Genomic DNA, 23,278 nt, shown 5'->3' on the forward strand with positions numbered 1-23,278 from the left:
TGCTGCAAAGCATTGAGATTTTCATGTGGAATTCAAATTAGATTTAAAGACCTATGTGCAAAAATAAATTCTAACAGCTGCATTGTATTCCCAGTTAAAAGGAAGAGAAAGAGAGGCATTAACATAGTGCAGGGTCATGCATCAGTTATGTCTTATTAAGTATTCCAGCCTTCCTTAAGATAAGCATCACATATGGGTTCTTTTGCAGCTAGCAGTTCCTTGCTTAAAGAGAGAGAGGTCTGGATAACACCCCTTCTGTCTCCCAAGGCCTCCTAGGCTGATTGACAGGAATGTGTACTGCAGAGAACAAATGCTGCTCAAAGAAAAAACAAGATTACTTTCTCCAAAAGGGGCCAGTGGGGTCATTTCTTTGTCATGTCTTCTGCTCATCATCTCTGGCTGAGGGAAAGACAAACAGGAGGAGTGACATTTTCCTTTCCTAATAAGACACAGTCCACAGTGTTTCTCCACAGTGAGAAATTGGTTTTTATGTACAGTGGCTTGCACTGAATTCAAAGTTAGGGAAGCAAGAGAGATTGCTCAAAATAAAGACAGCATTTTGAGAGCCGAGTTCCACCTTTGGAATCCTTGGAACCAGACACCATGGAAGTCAACTCAGAATCTGCACTCCAGCCCATCGCAGCTGCATTTTATGTTGGTTTGTTTTTTGATTTTTTGGGGAGAGATTAGCAGTAAACATTTAATTTTTATGTAGCACATTTAGCTACCACTCCCTCTCCCCTGTGATGGGCAACATTTGGCTTGGCTTCTCCTTGGGCAAACCCACCAGGTGTTTTGAGGCTGGACTACCCTGCACGTGGCAACGTACTCCATGGGATCATTGGGTTTTTCAGTGCAAAGTGATTTCTTCTAAATCAGCAACTTGCTGATTCTCCACTTGCTCCCCCATTTTTCAGTCTCCTCTCTGACAAAAACAATACAGGTAACACTTCTGGAGTCTGTACTTTTGCCATCCCAAATCTCCTCTCCACTGAAACGGTTTCAAGCTGTAATTCCCCAATGTTGTTACACTTAGTGATGCTCAAGGACTCTCCTATTTCTCAAGCTTTTGCAAAACCTTCCCCACCGCTTCAGCATCTCCCTGCCCAACTGTGCCAGAAATGGTCCATCTTCTGATCTATTCCCAAAATAAAGCTCAGAGGTGGAAGCAGCCAGGCACTTGCAGAGGCAGCAGACACCAGAACACATCTCCCAGTTAATATCTCAGGATCAAAGTGTTTCTCTTCCCAGAGACGTCAGCTAGTCTGCAAATGGCAGCAGATCAACATACCAGCTAGTTAAATCCTTCATACTTTCCCCAACTGCTCCTACCTAGAGCCAGGAATTCACAACCCAACTTACTCTTTTCAGAATGCAAGGTTGTAGTAGGGAAACGAAATTGTATTAATAAACATCCATTTGAAATGAGGCTCCCAATCTGGTGGAAAAAAACCCCAAACATTGGCTAAGCAGCAGAAAAGTCATGCCAACAACTATGTTTTCAGTGAAAGAAAAGAAACAACAGTCCTTCAATAAAGGGGCTAAGATAGATTGGAAATGTCAAGTCATCGATATGATGTTTTATAAGGTAACCATAGTTATTTTTTATGCATTCTTTTACAGCATGAATGCAGATGATGAAAAGTATTCATGGGCCAGTTGAAACAAAAATAAATGGAAGAGATATCTTGATGGTAGTTTAAGCCTTAAACTGCAGAAATTAATCAATCCACACAGACAACAAAGAGTGTTCTGCTGATGCTGCACCATAAAAACATCTCATTAATTAGTAAGGGTAAAAAAGGGTTTTATCATTTCACAAAGGATGAACATCTTGAAAATCATCCTGATTTTAGCCCTAATGTAGCTGCAGGGATCCATATTGCTGAAGCAGGAGTTGTCCACATGGCCTCTGGATAAAGTAAAACTGTTTCTAATTTAATCTGTACAAGCTGCTGGAAAGGCAGAGGAAGGGGGTCCCAGCATGCTGCAGCCTTTTGTGCAGCCCAGAGAGGGGGTCACTCATGGTCTCTACGCATGAGTTTGTTCTAGTGCTGCTTCTTGAGAACATTTGGCATGATCTTCCATGAGACTAACAAGCTCTCTTGGTGGCTCTTACCATACTGGCAAGTGGTGTCACCCCTTACAGCGAGGGCAGGGGAGCAGATCAGAAGCGGGGGACAGGAAATTGTGAGGGTGCCCAGTTGTGACAAATCACAGAATCTGAAAAGAAGGCTTCAGCTCAGAGTCCTCGTGGACTCCTGCAGCAAATAATGAATTAAACTCATCTCCAGAGCCCCTAGGAAGAGGAGCTTCCAGCAGCCAAGATGTTTTAAATAGCAGCACAGAGCTGAAATAAGAGGCTGCTCCTCCACTCCAGAACCTGTCTGGATGCTGAAACCATTTTCTGTCCCTTAAATAATACACCATGACAACCCACTGCTTGTTTTGGTGGAATAAGTGACATTTGGCTAGGCTGTGGAGAGGCAGCCACACCCTTAAATCCAGAGGGAAGGCTGGCAGGAGGTAGCGTGGGAAGGATTCATTGCAGAAGAGTTCTTCATGCTAATAAACATTTCTGGTTAGTGTCAGAAGAAAACAACTGCATTCTCCTTTGCAAGTCATCACTATTGTTGCATGACATTATAATTTCTCTGCTAGATATATGTTTGGATGCACACTCTAGCCTGGTTTCTGTAATGGGTCTGAAAACCAGCAGAAGTCCACAGAAGGGCCAGAACTGGAAGTTCCTAGTACACAAAAACACATTCCCAACTGGCAGTTAACAGGGTTAAAACACCCTCTGATTAAATGAAAGCATCTTTAATTAGTTTAATTGACCATGCCTCAGCCAAGACCATCTGCTCAGCAGCATTTGCCTGCTTTTCGCAGGAGCGATTGATCAGCCATAGCTGGAGAATACAGCACTAGGCTACATCAGATTTATTTTGTTTAATAGAAGAGCTAATTTGCTTTAAATTTAATTACAAGGGCCAAGATTGCTCTCTAAGTCCATAACAGCACAGAACATAAGCTGATCCTGCAGCTAATGGGTGTGCACATAGGTCCACACATGTCTGTGCAAATCAGACACTGGATGATGACAGCTTGGGTCCCACCCTGGCAGAGAGTGATCTCTGCATTGTCCTCCCCAAAAGGCAGCAGCACTGTGGCACACTGCTGGGCTGGCAGGGCCACCCCGCTTGCTGCCCTGCCCTGTCCCTCCAACTGGCTGAGGACTTCCCTGCAGCTCTCATTGGATGCTGGAGCTGACAGATGACCCATCTCAACCACCTCTCCCGCTCCAAATTATAGACATCAAACAATGCATCACACATAGGGTCACTGTTTCTGCACTGCCTGGGACCAACAGGGACAATCATGGGACTTCTCTGTACCTTCTGGGTAACCTCCATCAGCAAACCCCTCTCAAAGGATGTATCTGGCAACCGAGGGTCCAGCAGAGCCAGACACCACCCTCGCCCCTTCCCTGACATTGCACTGTCCCTCTCAGTTCCTCTGCCCTCCCATGCCAACATCGGTCTTCAAAACGTTGCACCCTCAGCTGATGAAGAAGGGCAACTGCCTCTCCTTCCCAAAGGACCATGTGTGTATCCACGTTGCATTGTTATGACAGGGAAGATTTCATTCACTTCCCAGCACTTTTTCCTTTTTTCAATTTCCTATTGGGTGCTAAATCACAGCAGGCTCTGGGAGATGTTCGGGCCCTGACAGGATTCTGTGGCTGCCACTGGCTGCTACAGGAGTAATTACAACCCTGCAGAAGGCTCCAGGCTGCCATTTCTGTTTCCATGGAAATAAATACAGAATTACTGAAAACAGACCACGACATTTCATGGATTTTGAAGCTTTTGATCATCTCTAAACCACTTTAACCCATTTTTATTGGTGATGGCTTTGTTTTAAGTGGGGGGGGAGAAGGCGGGGCAGGGATGATGCTCACAGTGTGAAAATAGGTGGAGCGACCAAAAGGAGTTTTAAATAGTAAAAGAGGGAAAAAAGTGCCAGAGGGTAAGGCTGATGCCCTAGGGATTTGCAAGAGGCCAAGCAGTGCTCGACAAAGCTGCTGGTTGTCCATGGCACATGCATCCAGCCCTGGAGAGAGGAGGCCATGGAGGCTCACTGGTTCTTGCCTGCAGCCCCATAGCAGTCCCAGCTCACAACCACCATCCCCAGGACAGGCTGTTTGTAGGGGGCTGTGGGATCCAAGCAAACCTCCCACCCTTTCAGAGGGGTCATTATGGCTATACTTAGTGCTTAAATGCTCAGAACTGCAGATACACATTTCATAGACATTGAGCTTCAAGATGAAGCTAGAATAAAAAGGAATTGCTTTGTTTTCTTTAAATGGGGAGCAGAAGGGATGGATCTGATCATAAACCCCTGAGTCCCTGAACTGAAGGCACAGAGATGTGCACAGACAGGTAACTCCATGCTGTGTACAACAATCCTGGGCTCAATGCTCTTTGCAAGGCATGGCTGGGAATTCTTAATCACAACAAACTAAATGAAATACTTGGTCTGGGGAGGATACACACAAACCAAACATTTATTCTGAGGTGACCTTAGCCTTCATCTCACTGTCTGAGCTGTCACAGTGCCTCACATGAGTTTCTGTCCTACTTGGGCTGCAGCTTCCAAGTACCACTCCAGCTTCTCTTCAAACAGAAAGGACTTACGAAATATTTTTAAGGAGATGTCTCCAACTTTCAGCTAAGTCAGCAAAGTCAGCTCATGCCACGTGTTTGGCACACACTGGGTACATGATGGCCATGTGACCGTGTGCCAGGCATATGATTGACACATGTTGGGCGTGTGACAGGCACATGAGGGGCTCAACACATCAGAGCAAGTAAAGAAACCAAGTTTGGTAGAACCACACAAACTGCAGAGATGAGAGAGAGGGGCAGAAGGCAAGACACCTCAGCAAATCATTTCTAATATTGACTTGAGCTAAAATCAAACACTTGAGTCAGGTTTTTTTGGCAGGGAAACTTTCTGCTTTGTGAGAAATGTCAGCCTTTGGACATAGTGTCCTAATTCAGCTGCAAAAATAAATGTCAAAACAGTGAATTCTAGTTTTAAGCCAGCTCCATTCAAGAAAATTTGGGTTGAAATGTTTCCTAGTTAAAATCACAGGGCCCCAAAACTTAGGAAACAATTCCAATTGCACTGGTAAAAAGTCTTTATGCTTTACATGAAATAGCCACCAGACAGCGATGAGACCTGTTGTGTGTTGCAGCCCACCCACACATGCACACTTCTCTGATGTTTTGCCTTCTACACAGATGGACAGAAATAGATGCTGAAAAACCACAACCATGTATTAGTATCACTCAGCAGGTTGGACATGCCTGTATTTAGTTATTTGCTTTCAAATCTTACATCTAAGGGAACTACGCTTAGCACAGGTTATTTTGCCACAGTATATGGGACACTTCAGGCCCAGGAAAGAAGAGAAAGTGACTGTGAAGCCTGAGAGTTCAGGCAGTTCTGCAGGGAGAGCACAGTCTTCCTCTGAAGCAGGAGGATGGAGTAGCACAGCTCATCACAGACACGATCTGGACATCTGCTCCTGCTGCTGGATTAACCAAACAGCACTGTACCAGCTCTGGCTCTTCTCATCATAGCTAAAAATTACTTCCAAACACAGCTTGAGACAGAAAAGTAAATCACTGCCCTATGGCTGGGAAAGAACAAGACAGGGAGAATACCACAGCCTGATTTTCAGAGATGCTGCTGAATTCAGCCATCATGAAGGTCAGCAGGAAATAAGAATACCCAAGGAAATGCAGCAAGAACCCAAGTTTGGAATTGCCCAACACTTACAGAAAACAGCTCCTCTATGACTCTTCCACAGCCACAGGTTAAATACAAAGCAGAAGAGCTAAATTTAAGTCTTGCCAACAGGTTCTGGACCAGAAACCCCAGACTGAAACACACTTCTCCCTGCACCACACCTCTCACACAGCAGAGGAGCTCGCTGCTGGAGCCAGAGATGCTCAATTCCCACACTGACTCCAGTGGAGCAGAAACACCAAGCCACGTGGCATGTGTTATGCAAAAATGCAAGACTGTGTATTATTTAAAATGTTCTAGTCAGAGCTTGTGCTTAACAACACTGTAATCTTCACAACTATTCTGCTAACACCACTTCCCATCTTTGTTTCCTAAAAGCCTTTCCAACTGCATCAATACCTTGCTATCAATAACTGCTGTCTCAGATCCTGCTAAATCACTGCTATCACATTAAAAATACACTTATCTCATGCCACCTGGGGATATTGTATTAAAAAATCTCTTTAGAAATCATCCTCCTTGTGCACAAACAAAATATTATCTCAGAAGTGAATGGAAATGCAGTCCCAGTGATGCAATCATTATGCAATTAATGTGATGTAACAGGAGGCTGCATAGAGAAAAGCATCTACTTTCAGACCACAGAAGTACCAGCAGTGTTTGGTACTCTCAGCACCATTCCTGCTCATGCTTTCAGAGGACAACTAGGCCAAGCCTTGTCACCCCTTGCATTCTTGCACAGCCTCTGGGCAATTTCACCCGGCACACCAAGGCAAGGGAGAGCACAGGCCAGCCCCTCCACAGAAGACAATGGGCTTTGCTTTTCTAATCACAGGTGACTGACTGATAAACTGCATGAACAGCACAGTGCTGCCACTCTGGAGAGCGGTGGCATTCAGACAGCCTGCCAGGGAAAAGGCTGCTTTTCCCAATTCATCCCAAGCACGGCAGACAAGCATAGGTCAAAAAAAGTGTAGCTTATACCATGCCAAATTGCCACTGAGAAGCTCATGACTATCCCCAACAGACTGGCTGCAAGCAATGGCTGAGGCCCTGTGGAAAGAGTAGTGTTCAACGGCAATTCTGGTGCTTCATGGCAAAAAAGAAGTACAAAGCATCTGCTGTCGTTCCCCTAAGGGCTGCTGGTGGCCAGAGAGCTCCAAAGACCCCACTGGTATAGCCCAAATGACATGACCACAGGTAGCATCAAAAAAGGGTCCCCAGAGCAAAGCCTGTGGTTTCCCTGGGTGCTCACTGCTGCCTTCCCTCTGCAAAGGGGGAAGGAGCAGCAGTGACCTGTTCCCCGTGGGACAGGGTCCCACCCCACTGCACCGGCACCACGGCACTTTAAGCACTCCCACTGCATCCAGGAAAACACCCAGCTGCTCAATGACTGCTGGCTTTGCAGCTTTCTGAGCCGTGCCTTGCACAAAGGGCTTTCCCTTCTGCATAGCTAATCCTCACTATCCAGGTATTAAAAACAGTAACGCCCACGCCAATTCTTGCTTTCATCAGAAATTATGTCTTTCTCTAAAAGCTTAAATTACAGGTTTACTGCCTCCAAGTACTAGAAAAGACCCAGAATTAAATCCTCCACTTTCAGATTGAAAACAGGACCCATGCAGGAAAAAGATTGCTTGATGCAACAGGGCAATTTGCAGGGAGCAGCCTCTGGGTTCATGGTGTCAGCCAGGAAGGTTCTCAAAAGCAGATATCATCCACAAAGCAGGGCAGCTGTGATCAAACACTGTTTTCTGCATCAGTGGGAAGCACAAACCAGGAGGGAAGGATCACGCACATGCTTACACAAAGCCACCCTGGTCCTTAGCAAAGCACAGGTCAAGGGAGGATGAGACACAGGGCTGGAGTTGGTTTAAGTTAAAAAATAAACCAAAACACTGCAGAACTGACTCAGTTCTTGACACACCACTGAAAACATGGTTTTGATTTTAAAGAATTCTTCCAACAGAGGATGGAGGCACAAAATCTGTGTAAACAATTTATGAGGTCCATTGCGGTTTTTGCTATCAAGACACATTACTCAGGGACATTTATTATACTCTCCCCACTCTGCCATTAAGGTCTGAGATGAAGAAGAACAAATGCAAGATAACTAAGCTCCTTACAGGGGTAAAAACAAATCAACCATAATTCTCTGTGTCTTAAAAAGAATTGGAAATGTCTAGACAGAAGACAGACAGAATTGGTCTCAAATGTATTCATTTCAAGAAGAAGCTGAAGCCCTGAATTACAGGGAAGATTGAGGTCTGCTCCTCCTCCGAAAACTTTCACACCTTACTCTCTCCGTGACTCTGGCATCCTTTATCCTGCCTGTGATATTTATATCCAATAGCAGGGGACTGTAATCTGGGTCACCAACAGCCTGGATAGCCACTGACAGCCCTCAGCAAGAGCTGCTGGAAACACAAGCAGCGCTGCAGAGTCCCAGCTACGCAACTCTGGAGAACTGGCTCTTGCTGGGGTAGAAAGAGAGGAATGGGAAAGATTTTCAAGTGTAAGCAGAGCTGCCCTGAGGTCACAGGGGCTTGGGATGCTCTTTCCTTCCACCACAGGCATGCAAGGATCACAGAGCTCCCTCTACTTAAGGAGAACCTGTATAACCTCGCTGAGCAAGTTTGCATAAGCCACCCACCACAGGGACTCCTGGGATCTGATTACTGGTATCACAGGCTGTAAGAACCTCAGTCATTTAGACTGGTGATGTGACACAGGAAGGACAAACAAGCCACAGCCAAACAGCCCACTTAACCACCTCAAAGACCTGCTCACCCAGATATAGAGCTGAGGAATAAAATTTTCCCATCTCATCAATCCTATGGAATTGCACAAGAAAATGAGCAAGAGAAGGAGGCCCACTTGGATAGCCAGAACAAAACTGGCAGTGCGGAAGTCCCACCATAAACCAACCCCCACCTCCTTGATGGATGTTCTCTACAAAAGAATCTGGTCAGACCCAAAATTTCCAGTTTATAACACCAGTATTTCCCATTGGCAAGCCTTCCCCAAAAAACCCTGTTCCATTCCCACCTTACCTGACATGCATTGTACAGAAGCTGATGCTCAAATTTCTTGATCCCCAAAATGTTCTGGAACATCTCATAGAGCTGCTCCTTGCTGAGAATGAGCTCTGAGGCAGCACTCGCTGTCATCCTGGCCTGTTGCTTCCGGGGATCCTCCTCCCCACGGTAAATGGCATCAAACTTTGCCATCCAAGAGCTCAGGACTGTCTCCTTGCTGAGGCCATCAATTTCTGGCAGGCTGCGCACTCTCTTCTCAATGTGCTTCTTGAAGACCTCCCGGGAGTCATTTGCTGAGCACCCTCCACTCTGCACCATCCTGGCAACGCGGTCACTTTTCAGGAATACCTGCAAAGAAAAGGGTGATTTCAAACGGTGTCAGTTAAAAAAAAATCCCCCTTAAGTACCACAAAAGGTGGTTTCACTGCTGGGAAGCTGCCTATTGACTGCCAGGACATTCTCTAACTTCTCACTCAAGTGCCACATGCTGCCAGAGGTTTCAGCTGTACTTTGGGAAGTGTAATGAAATCAGGTGAAGTTTCTGCTTTGCCTCCACTAAAATAAAAGATTTTGATGCAATTAGGATTTGATGTGATGTTATGGTCACACCTCACCAGATACATAAATGCCCTTCAGGAGAGCAGGATTTTATTTTGTTCAGTCTGATGTTTTAATAAGGAAGTTTTTGCACAACTACATTCACCTAACCAAGTTCTGCCCTGTTAGAGGGAGTAAAGTCATCTTACTCAAGACAACAGCACTGCACTGGATTTATCCTGGTAGCCAGGCCCCTGGAAAACCTCTGCAATGACCAGGCTTACACCTTAATTCTGCTGCACCAGAGGAGATCCTTGCCATCAGCCCTGCTGTCACAGGAATGGGAAGTGCAAGATGGTTCAGCAAGGCTTGAACCTTTGCAGAGGTGCAGGGCACTGATAGCAGGAGAAAGGAAGGGAGAAGACATTTGACAAAGATGTTCTTCCCACTGCAAGAGCAGCAAAAGGGTCAAAACATTGTAGGAGTTGACTGTTGTTGACTCCTACAGACCACAGATGTACTGGGAGCAACACAGAGATGAAGGGTGAGAGAGACAGAGGGATATTGTGTTGGCTCTCCTCTCCCAAGTCCTGAACACAGAAGAGCAATCAATATCCAGTAAGAAAACTGCTGTTTTATTAATAATGCTGAGAACTGATGAATACAGCAGCTTGGGAAGAAGCTGTGCACTCACAGAGGTGTATCTGTCACTTCTCAATAATTAAAGAGCTTGAGGATGACCTAAGGACACAATAGATTTTTTTTTTATATACCATTCAGCAACACAGCAATCCATGTTCCTAGATGCTTGATGGCACAGGAATCTGTTGTAGTGGGTTTTGTCCAAGAACCAGCCCAAAAATGATGCTGAGGAAGAGCTGGGTTGTTTCCTTCCAATGTTTACCACCGTGGGAGTACTCACTCCCTGCAGACAAGACAGGCAGGATGCCACCAGCAACCTCTTCAGTCCATGCTGAAACAACAGCAGCATGTGCTTCATTTCCTTGTAGAGATTAAATATGAGTGATAACGCCCCAGGTATGTGCAGGTGTTTTCAAGTAATGGGTGAGAGCTATTAAGACCCAAGCTCCTGATGCAGCCAAGGAAATTATCAACACACTGACTGCAGGAAATGGTGGGAGGTCACAGTGACCAGCCCCACTGCAACATCCTGGGCTCCCATGTCTCCTCATCCATGCCAGGTGCCCAGACTTGAACCTGTGTGACAGTGCTAACGACTTCCCATCCTGCCAGCACCAGTGGCTGTTGTTATCCATGGTCCTCACCCCCAGCATCGTGAGCAGTGGGATCTGGCTCCCCATATTCCCTCAGCCCTGATTTTTCCTCCCTGGGTGTGGAGCAGCAGCCAGCAGAGGAAAGGAAGGCTGCAGCTGGCAGGAAGGAGGCATGCACAGGAGAGCACCAGTCAGACACAAAGCAGCAGAAACCGTGAAATAGGAAGATAAAAAAAAGATTAAAAAAAGGTGTTTTGTCCTGTTTTCTTTAAAAAATACCAGGTGAGTCACCTGGCTGTAGGACTGCTTAGTAGGGTTGCCAGAAGCCAAGAATTGCCTAGAACAAAATCCTAGCATGGGTGCACACACCAAACTTTGCAGAAGAGAACTGACCTCCAGGAGCTGGGTCAGGCATCTCCTGCCACACGCACAGATGAGCCCACCATGCCACTGTGTCTCTGTCTGCCCACAGCAGAGTGGAAATCTTCCATCATATGCACTGAAGCAACTGCTGCAAAATGTGCTGGTTGACAGACAAATCTTTACTCATTTTCTAATGAGGACCTGAGAAAAGGACCTGAGAAAAGCTCCCCTGCAGTGTGCTGAAGTATGCTGGGCCTGTCTGTGCACACAGGGCTGCAGCATTCCTGCAGGCACAGCGATGCTTTGCAGAGCAGCAGTGGATCACTCAATTTTTTAATTTGATAACAGCCTGTGAACTAGCCTAAGACTGACAACCACATGCTTACCCTGACAGCCAGAATAACAGCAAAATGTGGTCATGCAAACACATTCAAGGCAACAGCAAATGCATTTCTGACCTGCAATGTCACCCTTACCTTTTTTCCCTCTGCAAAAAACCAATCATTCCCAGGTAATGAAATTATTCTGCACCATTAATAAGTGGACCTTTTAGAAACATCAGCCATGTCCTGAACAGAGATGAGCAGTTTCAGCTGCATGTTTTCCAAGCCATCATTCAGATTTATAGATCAGTAAATGCTGATTTCTAGATAGCACCCAGCAGAAAGACAGTTAATTGAATAAAACTGAGATTTGCAGGAGCTGAGATAAGCAGGATCTGCCATGATTTGCACAATGGATCAACCAAGGTGGGCACGTCTCTGCAGAGAAGGAGGGTAGAACACTCTCAGCAGGGAACACTGCTCAGGCACTGAGGGGCAGAGGCTTTCTGTGGCCAGGCTTTGCCTTGTGCCACTGCAGCTGGTGCCGAGGAAGAGCCACACAGCCAAGCTTCAGCTGCATAGAAGCTGAGAGCACACAGCCATCAATAAAAGGAGACCAACAGTTAAAAAGAAGAAAAAGAAAGTTATACTAAAGGACACAGTGATGCATTACACTCTATGTGGCCTGTTTTAAGCAGGACAGAGCCAGTGGAGGGTCCACTTGAAGACATGGGCTTGCGTACATCTAGTGCTAATCTACTGCTCTTTTTCAGTTTGGTTTCAACTTGGGGCATTTATACAGCACAGGACTTCTGGAGGTGACAATGCTCAGCCAGACCCTGCAATGAAATAGGGATATATTTTACCTGGTTTTAAGCAGTTTCCTTTTCCTGCCCAATAATCTTATCTGAACAGATTATGCTGCTCTTACATCCTAAAACACAGCTCACGCCATCTTGAAAACTTTCTTTAAGAGCACCTGTTCAGTGAAGCTGTGATGATCCCTTGGCAATTTCTTTTCTGATAAAAGATGTAAATGGCTCTCTACTTTCTTCCTGTACAAAGAACGATGGATCAGGAACTACTAGGCTGGTTTAACAGAGTTAATCCAGAGATAACTTGTGCTTTCCTTACACAGAAGCAGCTGTTGTCATATCCTATAGAGTTAAAATTCTCTTCAGTTTTAGTATCTGATTTTGGTCCCCTCTTAGATTGCACTTCTAGAGAAATATTTTATGTAGGCAATTCAAAATCTTCACCTTCTGTGACAGAATAGCTCTAGGGAGAAAGAGAAATGGTTTGCAGACAGGCTAGCAAAAAAATAAACAACACTCCTCATAGAAATCACAAGCACTGATTTCCTTCAAAACCAGAAGCTCTTTCCTTCTGAGCAGAGATATAAAAGGCAGCATTATAGGCTGCATACAAAGAGGTGCAAAAAGACATGCATAATTATTCTTTTGCACAATTATGAATGATGCTTCATGTTCTCTGGTATCATCTAGTTTTATAGATGCACATCCTCTTCCCTCCCCCTTTGCTTTGCAGTACTTGTCATGCCAAAGAGAAAAGACAAGACTCTTGCTGAAAATCCCAAAGTCAATTGGACACAATGCAAAAGCTTCCAGAAGAACTGAATGTGCTGCCCAGATTTCTCTCAGTATTTTTAACAGGGAGCACATGACATTGATTTTACTGATTTTGCCATCTTCCCTGTTTTAGAGTGAAGATGGCAAACTCACCATTTAAAAGTATCAGGAAATTATTTTTCATCTCAAAGGAAGGGCGGTCTTCCCCATAATCAGGCTATAAGGAAACACCATGGTATAGGGGTTGCTATGGTTGTTCCATGGTTTACATTCAAACCCTGAACCTCCCAAACATTGTGATGTACCAGACATCAGACAGAAGCCACTTTGCACTTGCCTTTGCTTCATACTGTGTGATAATGGACAATCCATTAATTCAGAATTCAACCCCATCTGTGAATAGGGGTGATTCATAAGAGCATTGCATTGTCTCTCCTTACCTCGTAGTAGCTTTGGACAGCATTTATAAATGCTTCATCTGCCACAATCTGGGTTTCTCCGTTGAGAAAGGCCTGAAAACGATCTTTGATTGTCTGGAGCTGCTGCTTACTTATCTGTAAAGCATGCCAAAAGGAGAAAATTAGTCAAAAAAGGTTTATGTATGAGGGAAAAAAACACAGTAATTGATCTGCAATATCTTATTAAGGAGTGCATTTTTGCTCTCCTTTGGGGACAGCAGCAATAGTTGAGGAACCAGCCACACATGGGTACACACACACATGCACTCTGCACCCTGGCGAGTTCATTTAGGCATCACAAGCACCTGAAGTCACCCTGAATATCATTTCTAAACAACTCTGCCACCACGAAATGCACACAAGACTTTTACTACTTCAGGTATACTCAATTCAGAAGCAAGCTGCTGTGTGAGTGCTTGAAAGAATCTGTTTTGGTGCAACCCCCTCTCCACCCAGTCTCTCCTCCCCTTCAGAAGCTGAGCTTTGATACCAAATGGAAAGCCTTGCAAGCTGGCTGTTGGTTTTTGGGAGGTTTCCATCCTTGCTCATTTCTTTTGGCTTCTCGCACATAAAACAACAGTCAATACCAATGGTGGAAGAATTTAATGTCAAGAAATCCTGAGAGAGCAAACCTGTTCTCCTTATCCTAGCAAGGACTTTCCCTGCTGTCTCTTTGCTGCTCAAAACAGTTTCTGTCCAGCACACAGCTGGTATAACTTACAAGACAATTCTAAGTTTGTCACAATTACATCAGTAGAAAGCTTACAAGGGTTTATTCCAGCCTTGTAAGATAGCATGCCATTATTTTTCCAATTTATCTGTCAGTTTAAAACCAGACATAGCTAAAAACCCACCTCTTCAGCTTACAATGCAGACAAAGTCACAGCAGGCACATAAGTCATGTAGCAGCAATGCCAGCCTAACATCTTAAGATGTAGACAACACTCACGCTGAAGAGCTGCAGGGATTGAAACATAGCTGGGCCTGGTTTACCATGGGGTTACTTCACATTTGAGGATAAGAATTAATTTTGACAGAAGGAAGCAAACAATATGTATATATGGCAACTTCAAACTTAAAGGAAAAGGAGAGCAGTAAGAATTAGTATGGGTATTTATTAGTAAACAAAAGGTCTAGAGAAGAGTCTTTATTTCTCATTTCTATGCCAATGAAAGAAACCAGCCTATTAGAATGGAAGAGAAAGATAAAATAAATGGCTCTAAGTGTCTAAGTGGCTTTGAATAAAGTATAAAAAACTGCAGAGATTCAAACAACTAGAATGAGCATAATGAAGCCTGGTGAACACCACTAGTGATATAAAGCAGGAGAGGGACCACTTGGAAAATGCACTGATAAATATCACTGGAGCTACAATCACGATGTGCTATGCGGGGTGCCTAAGGACTGTGGTAACAAACATCATGAACGCTGGTAATTAATTCCACAACACCACGCTGAGGGGGGTTAGTGAGCAATAGCACTTTGATGTGATAAGCTGGGATTAGTATATCCTACTGCTAATGGAGAGGTGTTCATCAAAGTGACAAAGTGAGACTCAAAATGCTCTGCTTTAGAAAGTGTGGAACAGACTTCTCCACCCTGTGGGTGCTGAAAGGTGAGTAATTCTCACCCCCAAAACAGCAGCCCAGACTTCACAGGGTCTGACACATACAACAAAGCTCAGCATCACAGGGCTGGAGTAAGGACCATCCCTTAACCTGACCCACCTCAGCCTTGGGCCATGAGCCCAGAGGAAAAGCACTGCCAAAAACTTAGAGCTTTTAGGGCTTTTAGGCTGGCAGACTCTTAGGACCAAAACTTAGATCCTATCTGCCATGTCAGCCACCTAAACCCCTTTGTGGTGTTTGCCAACAGCACCCTAGACATCACAAACCCTTGGGCAACATGCACAACATCAGATGTAAAACAGGCTCCAAACCTATCTGAGCTGATGGAGTTGAAAACTGGGTCAGTGATAAGAGGAGCCAGAGACAATGCAGTGATCAAGTGGGAGACACCTGTGGGAAGGTGTTAGGTCTGGGTTTTATTAATCATTTCATTATCTGGGAGAAAGGCAAGATGTTAATTAAACATATTGACGATTTTGTATTAGCAAACATTGTGAATGTCAGAAAGAAATGACAGAGAACAGATGCTATAAAAAAACCATGGTAAGAAACAGAAAAACTACAGGTAACCCTGAAATCAGGGTGCTGAGGCACAAGCAGACATACTAAGAGCACAAGATACTCTCACCCAAGAGACTTTTCATTTGGGATTTTAACAACATGCATGGCATATTTATTACATTTTTGTGTCCAAGTTATTTCCTAGGACAACCTCCAAAAGTCCTTGCTTGTTCAATTCCTTTAATGCCATCTAGCAGCAGTATTTTATGCTCCTTCCTCAGTACTGATTGGACTACCTTCAGAACAAATGATGCTCCTTGAAATTCCTAGAAATTCCCAATATGCAGCTCACACACAAGTTCCTGGGGGCTGTGGAAATGAATCATCAGATTTGTCTCTGCTAGAGTGTCAGTTGCCTCCTCCTTGGCTAAGCTGTATACCAGCATTTTCCCCACCCTGGGAAACGGAGATCCTCTCTGATCACACCAGGCTGCAACACAGTCCAGTCCTCAGCCTGACACCCCCACCAGATGATGAGACACCACCAGGGTATTGATCCATGTCTGCACCACTGTTAGGGATGTTATCAAGGAAGCAGTCAATATGAGCCACATTTAACTCTTTTCATATTAGACTTAGCTTCTGCAGCACAGCAGCAAACACCTGGTGCAGAAAGCCAGCACTACAAGGGAGGGAGACCAGACCTGGAGGTCAACCAAATGTGCCCAACATGCTCTACCTCCTATTTTATGCCTCTTTCCTTCCCCATGGGGCCCCACAGGCATTGCTGCCAAATCCCAGAAGCACTCCTGGGGCAGCCAGGAGGCTGCACCTCCCAGCAAAGGCTGGAGCAAGGCAGGGGAGCAGTCCAGCACCAGCATCATGTTCCAGAGCCTTGAAGCAGTGCCAAGTGATGCCACTAACTCAGCCACAGGTTTAAAAGAGCACGTGCCCTGAACACTGAACTGGAAGCTTAAGTGCTTTAAAGGCAGGGGTGTTATTTTATCTCTTGCAATTAGAGGCACCAGTGATAAGCTAGAAATCCATATAAAGCAAGCCAGCAGCTTCTGCAGATCCAGTAAGGCCATTAAGGGGCCAATACAAACCACTTCTCAGTTACCTTCCATAGGGTGCTCACAAATAGCAGAAAACAACAGAATTACTTCCACTTGGAAGGACATCAGAACAACATCACAGCCTTCACACCAGCAGTGGCAGGAGGTGAAACCCTGTTAGGCTGCAAGCCCAGTAGGTGTGAGGATGTTGGGGGCACAGCCTCACTGCCTCCCATGCAAACACAAATCCAAGTGCCATCACACAGGAGAGATGGGAGCAAGTGGGAAAAACGGGTGGATCGAAGAGGTTTATTCTGTTTACCTTCCCCCACTTTTCCAAACCTCTCTGATGTTCCCCACAAGTACTTCCCACGTGTGAGCCATTAAAGAAAAAACAGTCATTTCTGCATTCCACAGGGATCACAGAACACAATACTCTGGACCCAAGAGAACTCTCCCAATTTAATACTGTGGTGTGCTTATGCAGCAGATTTTTTCCCAGACTTTTACCTGTCTAAAGCATGGGAGTGTATTTAAGTTGCCAGATATACACAGGCATATTAAAAACTGTAATCAATTGAGGCAGTGATGATGAACTCCTGGCACAGGTATCAGGCACAGCACCCATGGAGCTTTTGGGCTGGCATCCCTCATGGATTGCATGGCTTTTAATAAAAAGTTTGGCAGATATATTTCCCATAACAGACTACATTATGCAGAAGAGCTCACCAGTGACTAGACATGGGCACTAAATAATTCCTACCTTCTTGGCCTAACTTTGTTAAGAAAAACCACATGCCCAGCACAATCTAGTGACCTCACAAACTGACTAAAGACCCACCAGCCACAAGCAAATCACAGAGGCAACCAAATGAATCTGCTTGATGCAGATCCCAGCAAACAGCACATCAGCCACTTAAGGACAAACGTTCACCAGCAGCTTTCTTGCTCTGTGTTATTTTTGCACATACTCAGTCTGACTCAGAAACAAAAGCAAATCTGAATGCAGGGAGCCATGGCATCTTCTCCAAAGTGCTCCAACCAGTGAACAGCTGGCACCATCTCTGCACATTGTCTCCAGCCTCCTTCACCTACACCAGGGCAGCACAAGCACTGGAAAGGGAGCTGTCTGCCACAGAAAACTTCCCTGAAAAGAGTTATACACAGCAATGTGCCTCACTAAGCCATCCTCTCTCCAGAATGCTTTGCTGAGTCTGAGCATGCAGGAGTAAGTACAGCACCAAAATGGGCCCAGAGAGGCGGTGGCATCTCCAGCCTTGCAAATTTCCACAGCCTGACTGCATGAAAATTATCTGTTTTGGGAGGGAGCCCTGCTTTGAACAGGGAAATTGGGCCAGAGACTCCAGAACTCCCTTGCAAGCTACATTATGTTACAGCAGTACCATATTCCAACAGAAGATTTAGAAGGAGGGGCCATCCTAGATTGTAGATTGCTGAATCTGTCAGTAGCAGGCAGCAGCATAATGTCCACACCTGTACAGGTACTCAAACCTGCTAATAAAGCCCTGTCCATCAATGTGATGGCTGCTGAAATCAATCAGATTTGGGCTGTGTAGAGGGATGTTTCCAAGTGAAAGGCACCCCTGTGGCTGAGAGGTGACCCTCTTTACTGCCACACTTGAACACCTCTGACCAAGGACTGAATATTTCAGTGCACTGATGCCTCACAGAACCCTTGCACACTGCACATCCCACTGGAAGGGTCTTTCCTGCAGGCAGGACATGAGGATGCATCACAGCACTGCACACTGGTCCCTAATGGCTCAGCCCATCAGCATCACCCTTGTCCTAAAGGAATTGTTTCAGCTGAGGACTGCAGGTAATTCCCAGGGGACACACTTCTGCCTTTTGTCCAGAAAGCCCAGCAGCAGTCAACCACAAGCAGCACTGAGCTCTTCCTCCTTAGGGCACCTGCTGCTCAGGGACCACTGCAGGGAGAAAAGGAGGAATATTTTACTGCTCACTGTGCTGTTGCTCTGGGTTTGGTTTTGTAACATCTAATAAATATTTTATTACTCCTCAGCACCAGGTGATTTAGGAAAAATCTAAACCAACCAAATGAGCATCTCTCATCATTGCTGCTTCCATAGCCAGAAAACCAGTCATGACACAAACAATGTGGGAGGGAAGGTGTGGAGGGAGGCCAGAGCAGCCAAGCACTGGTCTTAGGAGAGAGGTCAGAGGCCCCAGCAATGAGCACGAGACTAGAAAAAAAAACCCAATCAGGTTATTTTGCACTGAGAAAAAGTACCAGCTTGTCCCTCTGTTGATTTCCCTACTACAAGAGAGGGCCACAGGTGGGGTGACTCACAGACCCAGCATTTGGGATTTTAATTGCAAACTCTCCTGGGCAGGTGTAGCTGCTCTGCAAACAACTGAACACTGCTGGCTTTTCACTGCTAACATACACAACCAGCATTAATTGCCAGTCTCAGACAACTGTTCCCAGCCACCTAACAGTGCCTTTTCTGGTTGTTTCAGTGAAATTTAATACTTGTTACCAGAAAGAGCTTCTTGTGCTTTGCTTCCTGATAGCCACCATACATCTTTCCAGGGACACCCTTACAATCTGACCATACACAAATCACTGTTTTACTGCTGCCTGTACAATTCCCTCTTTATGGGTGCTTGATTTGTTGCCTCTCCCCTTAGTCCATGCTTTACAGGCCCTGATGATCCACACTGCCCACCCACTCTCCAGCCACATTCATCCTTTGTGAGTGGCAGACAAGAAAAAGACATGGTCCTGGCAAGCCACCCTAGTGTCACCTACTCATCTCTCAGAAGAGGTGTCCAGTTGATTTGTTGCAGGGAAAAAGACTGCACCATGACTGTGCCTGGGATTACACATGTGGGCAGTGAAGAGCACACACAACTCCTTCTGCCTGCAGCAGCTCATGCCCTGTCTGCTCAGCCCACCTGTGATGCTTGGGATGGGTCAGACCAATGGGAATCCTCCAGGAGAAAGACTCCTACATGCCTACCTGCCCTGTGCTCAGAGATCAGGCTGGGTTTGAGCACAAACAATGCAAACAGCTCCTGGGTCCTTACACACCAGCACAGCACTGATTTGGAGGTCAGAGATTGAACAGGCCTCTCACTCAAGCAGCTCAAGAAGACAAGAATAGTATTTCCTGACCTAAGGGTAAATATCTGCTTCAGCAATGTGACCAAAGGGGAGGGAAACCCACTAGAGCCGCCTGCAGAGGAAGAAAGCGCCTTCCTCTGCCCAGCCACAGAGCTACCACCCAGCCATGCCTCCCCACAGCACCAGCCCCAGTCCCTGCCAGGACCTCTCACTACCACTGTCATTACAAGCAAACTTCAGCAGCTTTGCAGCACAAGCAGTGAGTGCTAAATGATTTTGGCACTTGCTGGAACATTTCTCCTGTAAAGAGGCTCAAGTATTGCTGGGTATGTATGGGAAGGCAAAACATCAATCCCTTTGGTTAAGCCAGCTGCAGACAGAGGCTCTAGATCAAGCAGTGCAGATGTCCTCTTTCCACTGTCCCAAACTACATCCAGTAGCAGATTTATCAGAGAGACAAAGCACAGGCTCTGAGCTGCTCTCTGAAATACATGGATGTGCTTTTTTATCCTCTCAAACCCTGAGTATATTTCTTTTCTATGATTCATTCTGCCAGCCAGGCACATTTCTTTGACATACATGAAAGACCTAAAATGCTCCTACTTTCTGACACGCTGCAGTGCACAATGCTAAAAAAGGAAAGCAAAGCCAGGACTTGGGACTAGGCCTTGCCATGATGACTTTCCCCTTGTGCTTTCCAAGCTACACCTTCCTTTTTCAACATGCCACCACAGAGCAAGCCTAGATGCAGGAACATCAAAAGGTACTTCATCACAGCCTGCTTCACTTGCTACCTTTGTTTGTACCGGGGTATCCATCTGACGCTCACATACCACCCTTGCATCTCTCCCCTGAAAAGGGTCCCCTTTTCCATTAAAATCACAGAATCACAGAATTGTTTGGGTTGGAAGGGACCTCAAAGATCATTAAGTTCCAACCCCTCTGTCATGGGCAGACACACCTCCCACTAGACCAGGATGCTCAACTGTGGTTCCAATCAGGAATTTCTGCTCCTGCCTGCAAGTTTCTTTCTCCTGCATGTCTCCTCCTGGCTGGTCCCTCCTCTGCAGCTGACATGCTGGCAAGTAACCCCAAGATGGAGCCACCTGACAAGAGCACAGAAAACTTGTAACTTCACCCACCTTTGATCTTATTTTACCTAAGTAAGCCATTAGCAGAGTGAGTTTGTGACAGATCCAACAGACTAAGCTAGCCCTGCTGGGTACCTTTCTGTGTATGATCAAACAGATACAGGCCCCTATTTTTTTACTGATAATAAAAATATGACTTTGATCTTAGAAGAATAGAGAAGCCAGCACAAAACAGAAGCAAAAAATAGCAATGATTAAATACTAGGCCAGTGACTGAGGATGGGCTGAGGGGTGATTGCTGCTCTAAGAGACCTCCCTGGTGACTTCTGCTGTGCTGGGAGCCTTGCCTGGTGAGGTCTGCTGGGTAAAACACATCACTGTAATGTGGCAGCTTTCAGCAGAAAGCCCAGCATCATCCTGCCTGTGGTAAAAGTGCAGCTGCTCTGTTAATAAAACAGATAAAAACAAACCCATAAAAATACTAGCAGAAATACATCTACGCAATAAATCCAGGAGCCAGATAGAATGGAGGCTGTCTAGAATGGGCAGAGTGACAAGCAAAGCTGCCCAACACTGGGTACCCCTTTGGGTGCCCAAAGGCAGGAAACAAATCGCTTTACTCTCAGGCTGGACTCTGCAGCTGGTTTATCATCTCCTCCTCTCTCTGGCTCAAATACCTTCCTTATTCCTTCCCAGTCCCAGTCCCAGTCTGATTAACCTCAAGTCCTGAGGGCCACTAACACAACTGCCTACCACAGTCTGGTCCAGCAAATCCCGCTAGCAAAGGCCTGGCCAGAGGGGCACTTTGAGACATGTTTGCTCTGACTGGTATAGGAACTCTGTAAACGCAACAGAAATGGCTTAGCCTGCCCTTTCACTCCAGCAGTGCAGTACATGTGGTACATACAGTGCACATTGCTGCTCTGAGACCTCAAAAAACACTTAACACAGGAAAAAGGATCAAGGGAAGATCTTCCTTCTCCTCTGGAGCATTACAGGCAGTCTTGGAAAGTAACATTTTCACTCCTCCTCTTTTTCTGTTGGATGGAAAACAACACATGGTCTATTGAAGACTGTGAGTGTTAACGTGACACAGCTTCTGAGACATTACCTCACATCCTTTCATGCCTCAAGACCTTGGTGTGCTGCAGTGAAGGAAGGAGGTGGGGAGCTGGAGAACATCACAGGTCCTTCTCCATGAGACACCCATGCCGAGACCCTTGGAGAAGTCAGGAACAGGTTGGGCTATGATCCTACTAGAATTTGTATTTATTTCAGAATATTCTGAGGACAACTTCCAGAACTTGGATGTTCAGAGCCTGACTGAAAGGAAGTAAAAAAGCCAATTTGGGGTATGGATGTTATGCATCTATTGCCCAGTGGCTGCAAAGCCCTAAGCCTCCTGCTTCTGTCCCCATGACAGGGATGCAAAACTTCTCATTCAATCATCTGCAATAGATAGCTGATACTGTATTTATTTGATAAAAAAAATGTGCAAAATCTTGTATGAGTGCTACAAAGGAGCATTCACAAACAATTCCCAGGATCCCAAAAGAAATAATTGTATAGAAGTGATGGTTTTACACTGCTGATCTATGTGGCCAGAGCCCCTTTGACCAGGAACACTCTGCCAGCCCCTCCTGAGGGGTAACTAACAGCACAGAACCTCTTTCCACCACCTGGGCCAGTGTTATTTGGACAGTTCAGCACTCCAAAGATCAGTAACCCATATTGCTGCTGACACTATCCAAGCATCTCCGTTCTTGGACTAGGGGCTAGGAATGGCCCAGTATATTGTGGGTTTGGAGATCCCAAGCACAACCTAAGGACAGTTAAATATCCATAAACTAACTGATCCACAAATGTGGGTGAAGGATGAGGTGGGAACACAAGGTGGTCTCTGCTGGGGGGTTCTGAGATTCAGGGAAGTCCTTGCTCTCCAACAGCCCATTTGTTTGCTCCCTCTGTGCTGCATTTCCCATTTGTGAGGGAGAGTAACAGCACTTTGTTTCTTTCCAGAAGTGGCTACATGCATGAAAAGACTGAGAGCCTCTCACAGGCTAGGATGTTGGGTATCCAAGATGAAAAGCAAGCTACTTTTACAGACACTTTTAAATCACTATTTGAACTATTTTCATCTCTGTGTTCCTACTCCAGGCAGACCTTACAGGTTGCAGAAGCCAATCATCCTTCCTGGTTAATGTATACAGCGGCTCATGCTGACTTAAAAATATTAAACAATCTAAAGAGCTAAAGATCTCCTACCGACACTTCAGATGTCCAAACAAGAAACCCAGGCTTGTCTCTATTCTTTTTTTAAGGCAAAAAAAGAAAAAGCACATCTATCATCACTGGCGTTGTTTTTGCATAATTTTGATCATTAAACTCTGCCTCTCCTCCATGTCACAAGCTATTTTAAAAACAGTTCTTACTTAGCAGAAGTGGCAGACAAAAGAATGGAGGCTCAAGGACTCCTGGTGTATCCCAGACTCTGTGAAAGTGCTGCTTTCAGCCTGGCAGAGTTAGCAGGG

At 45.5% G+C, this 23,278-nt stretch overlaps 1 protein-coding gene across 31 annotated transcripts in view; it reads right to left on the bottom strand.

Moving 5' to 3' along the window:
• CADPS (calcium dependent secretion activator) overlaps positions 1-23,278 on the bottom strand; it is a 210,863-nt gene that overhangs the window by 154,622 nt on the left and 32,963 nt on the right. For all 31 annotated transcript variants that reach the window (XM_039558671.1, XM_039558670.1, XM_039558664.1 and 28 more), the window contains exons 2-3: positions 13,346-13,459; positions 8,874-9,206 (exon numbers count right to left, since the gene is read on the bottom strand). In XM_039558671.1, the coding sequence (XP_039414605.1) occupies positions 8,874-9,206; positions 13,346-13,459 (447 nt within the window). The remainder of the gene's footprint in view (positions 1-8,873; positions 9,207-13,345; positions 13,460-23,278) is intronic.

Source organism: Corvus cornix, chromosome 12 (assembly GCF_000738735.6).
Source record: "Corvus cornix cornix isolate S_Up_H32 chromosome 12, ASM73873v5, whole genome shotgun sequence".
Lineage (NCBI taxonomy): Eukaryota > Metazoa > Chordata > Aves > Passeriformes > Corvidae > Corvus > Corvus cornix.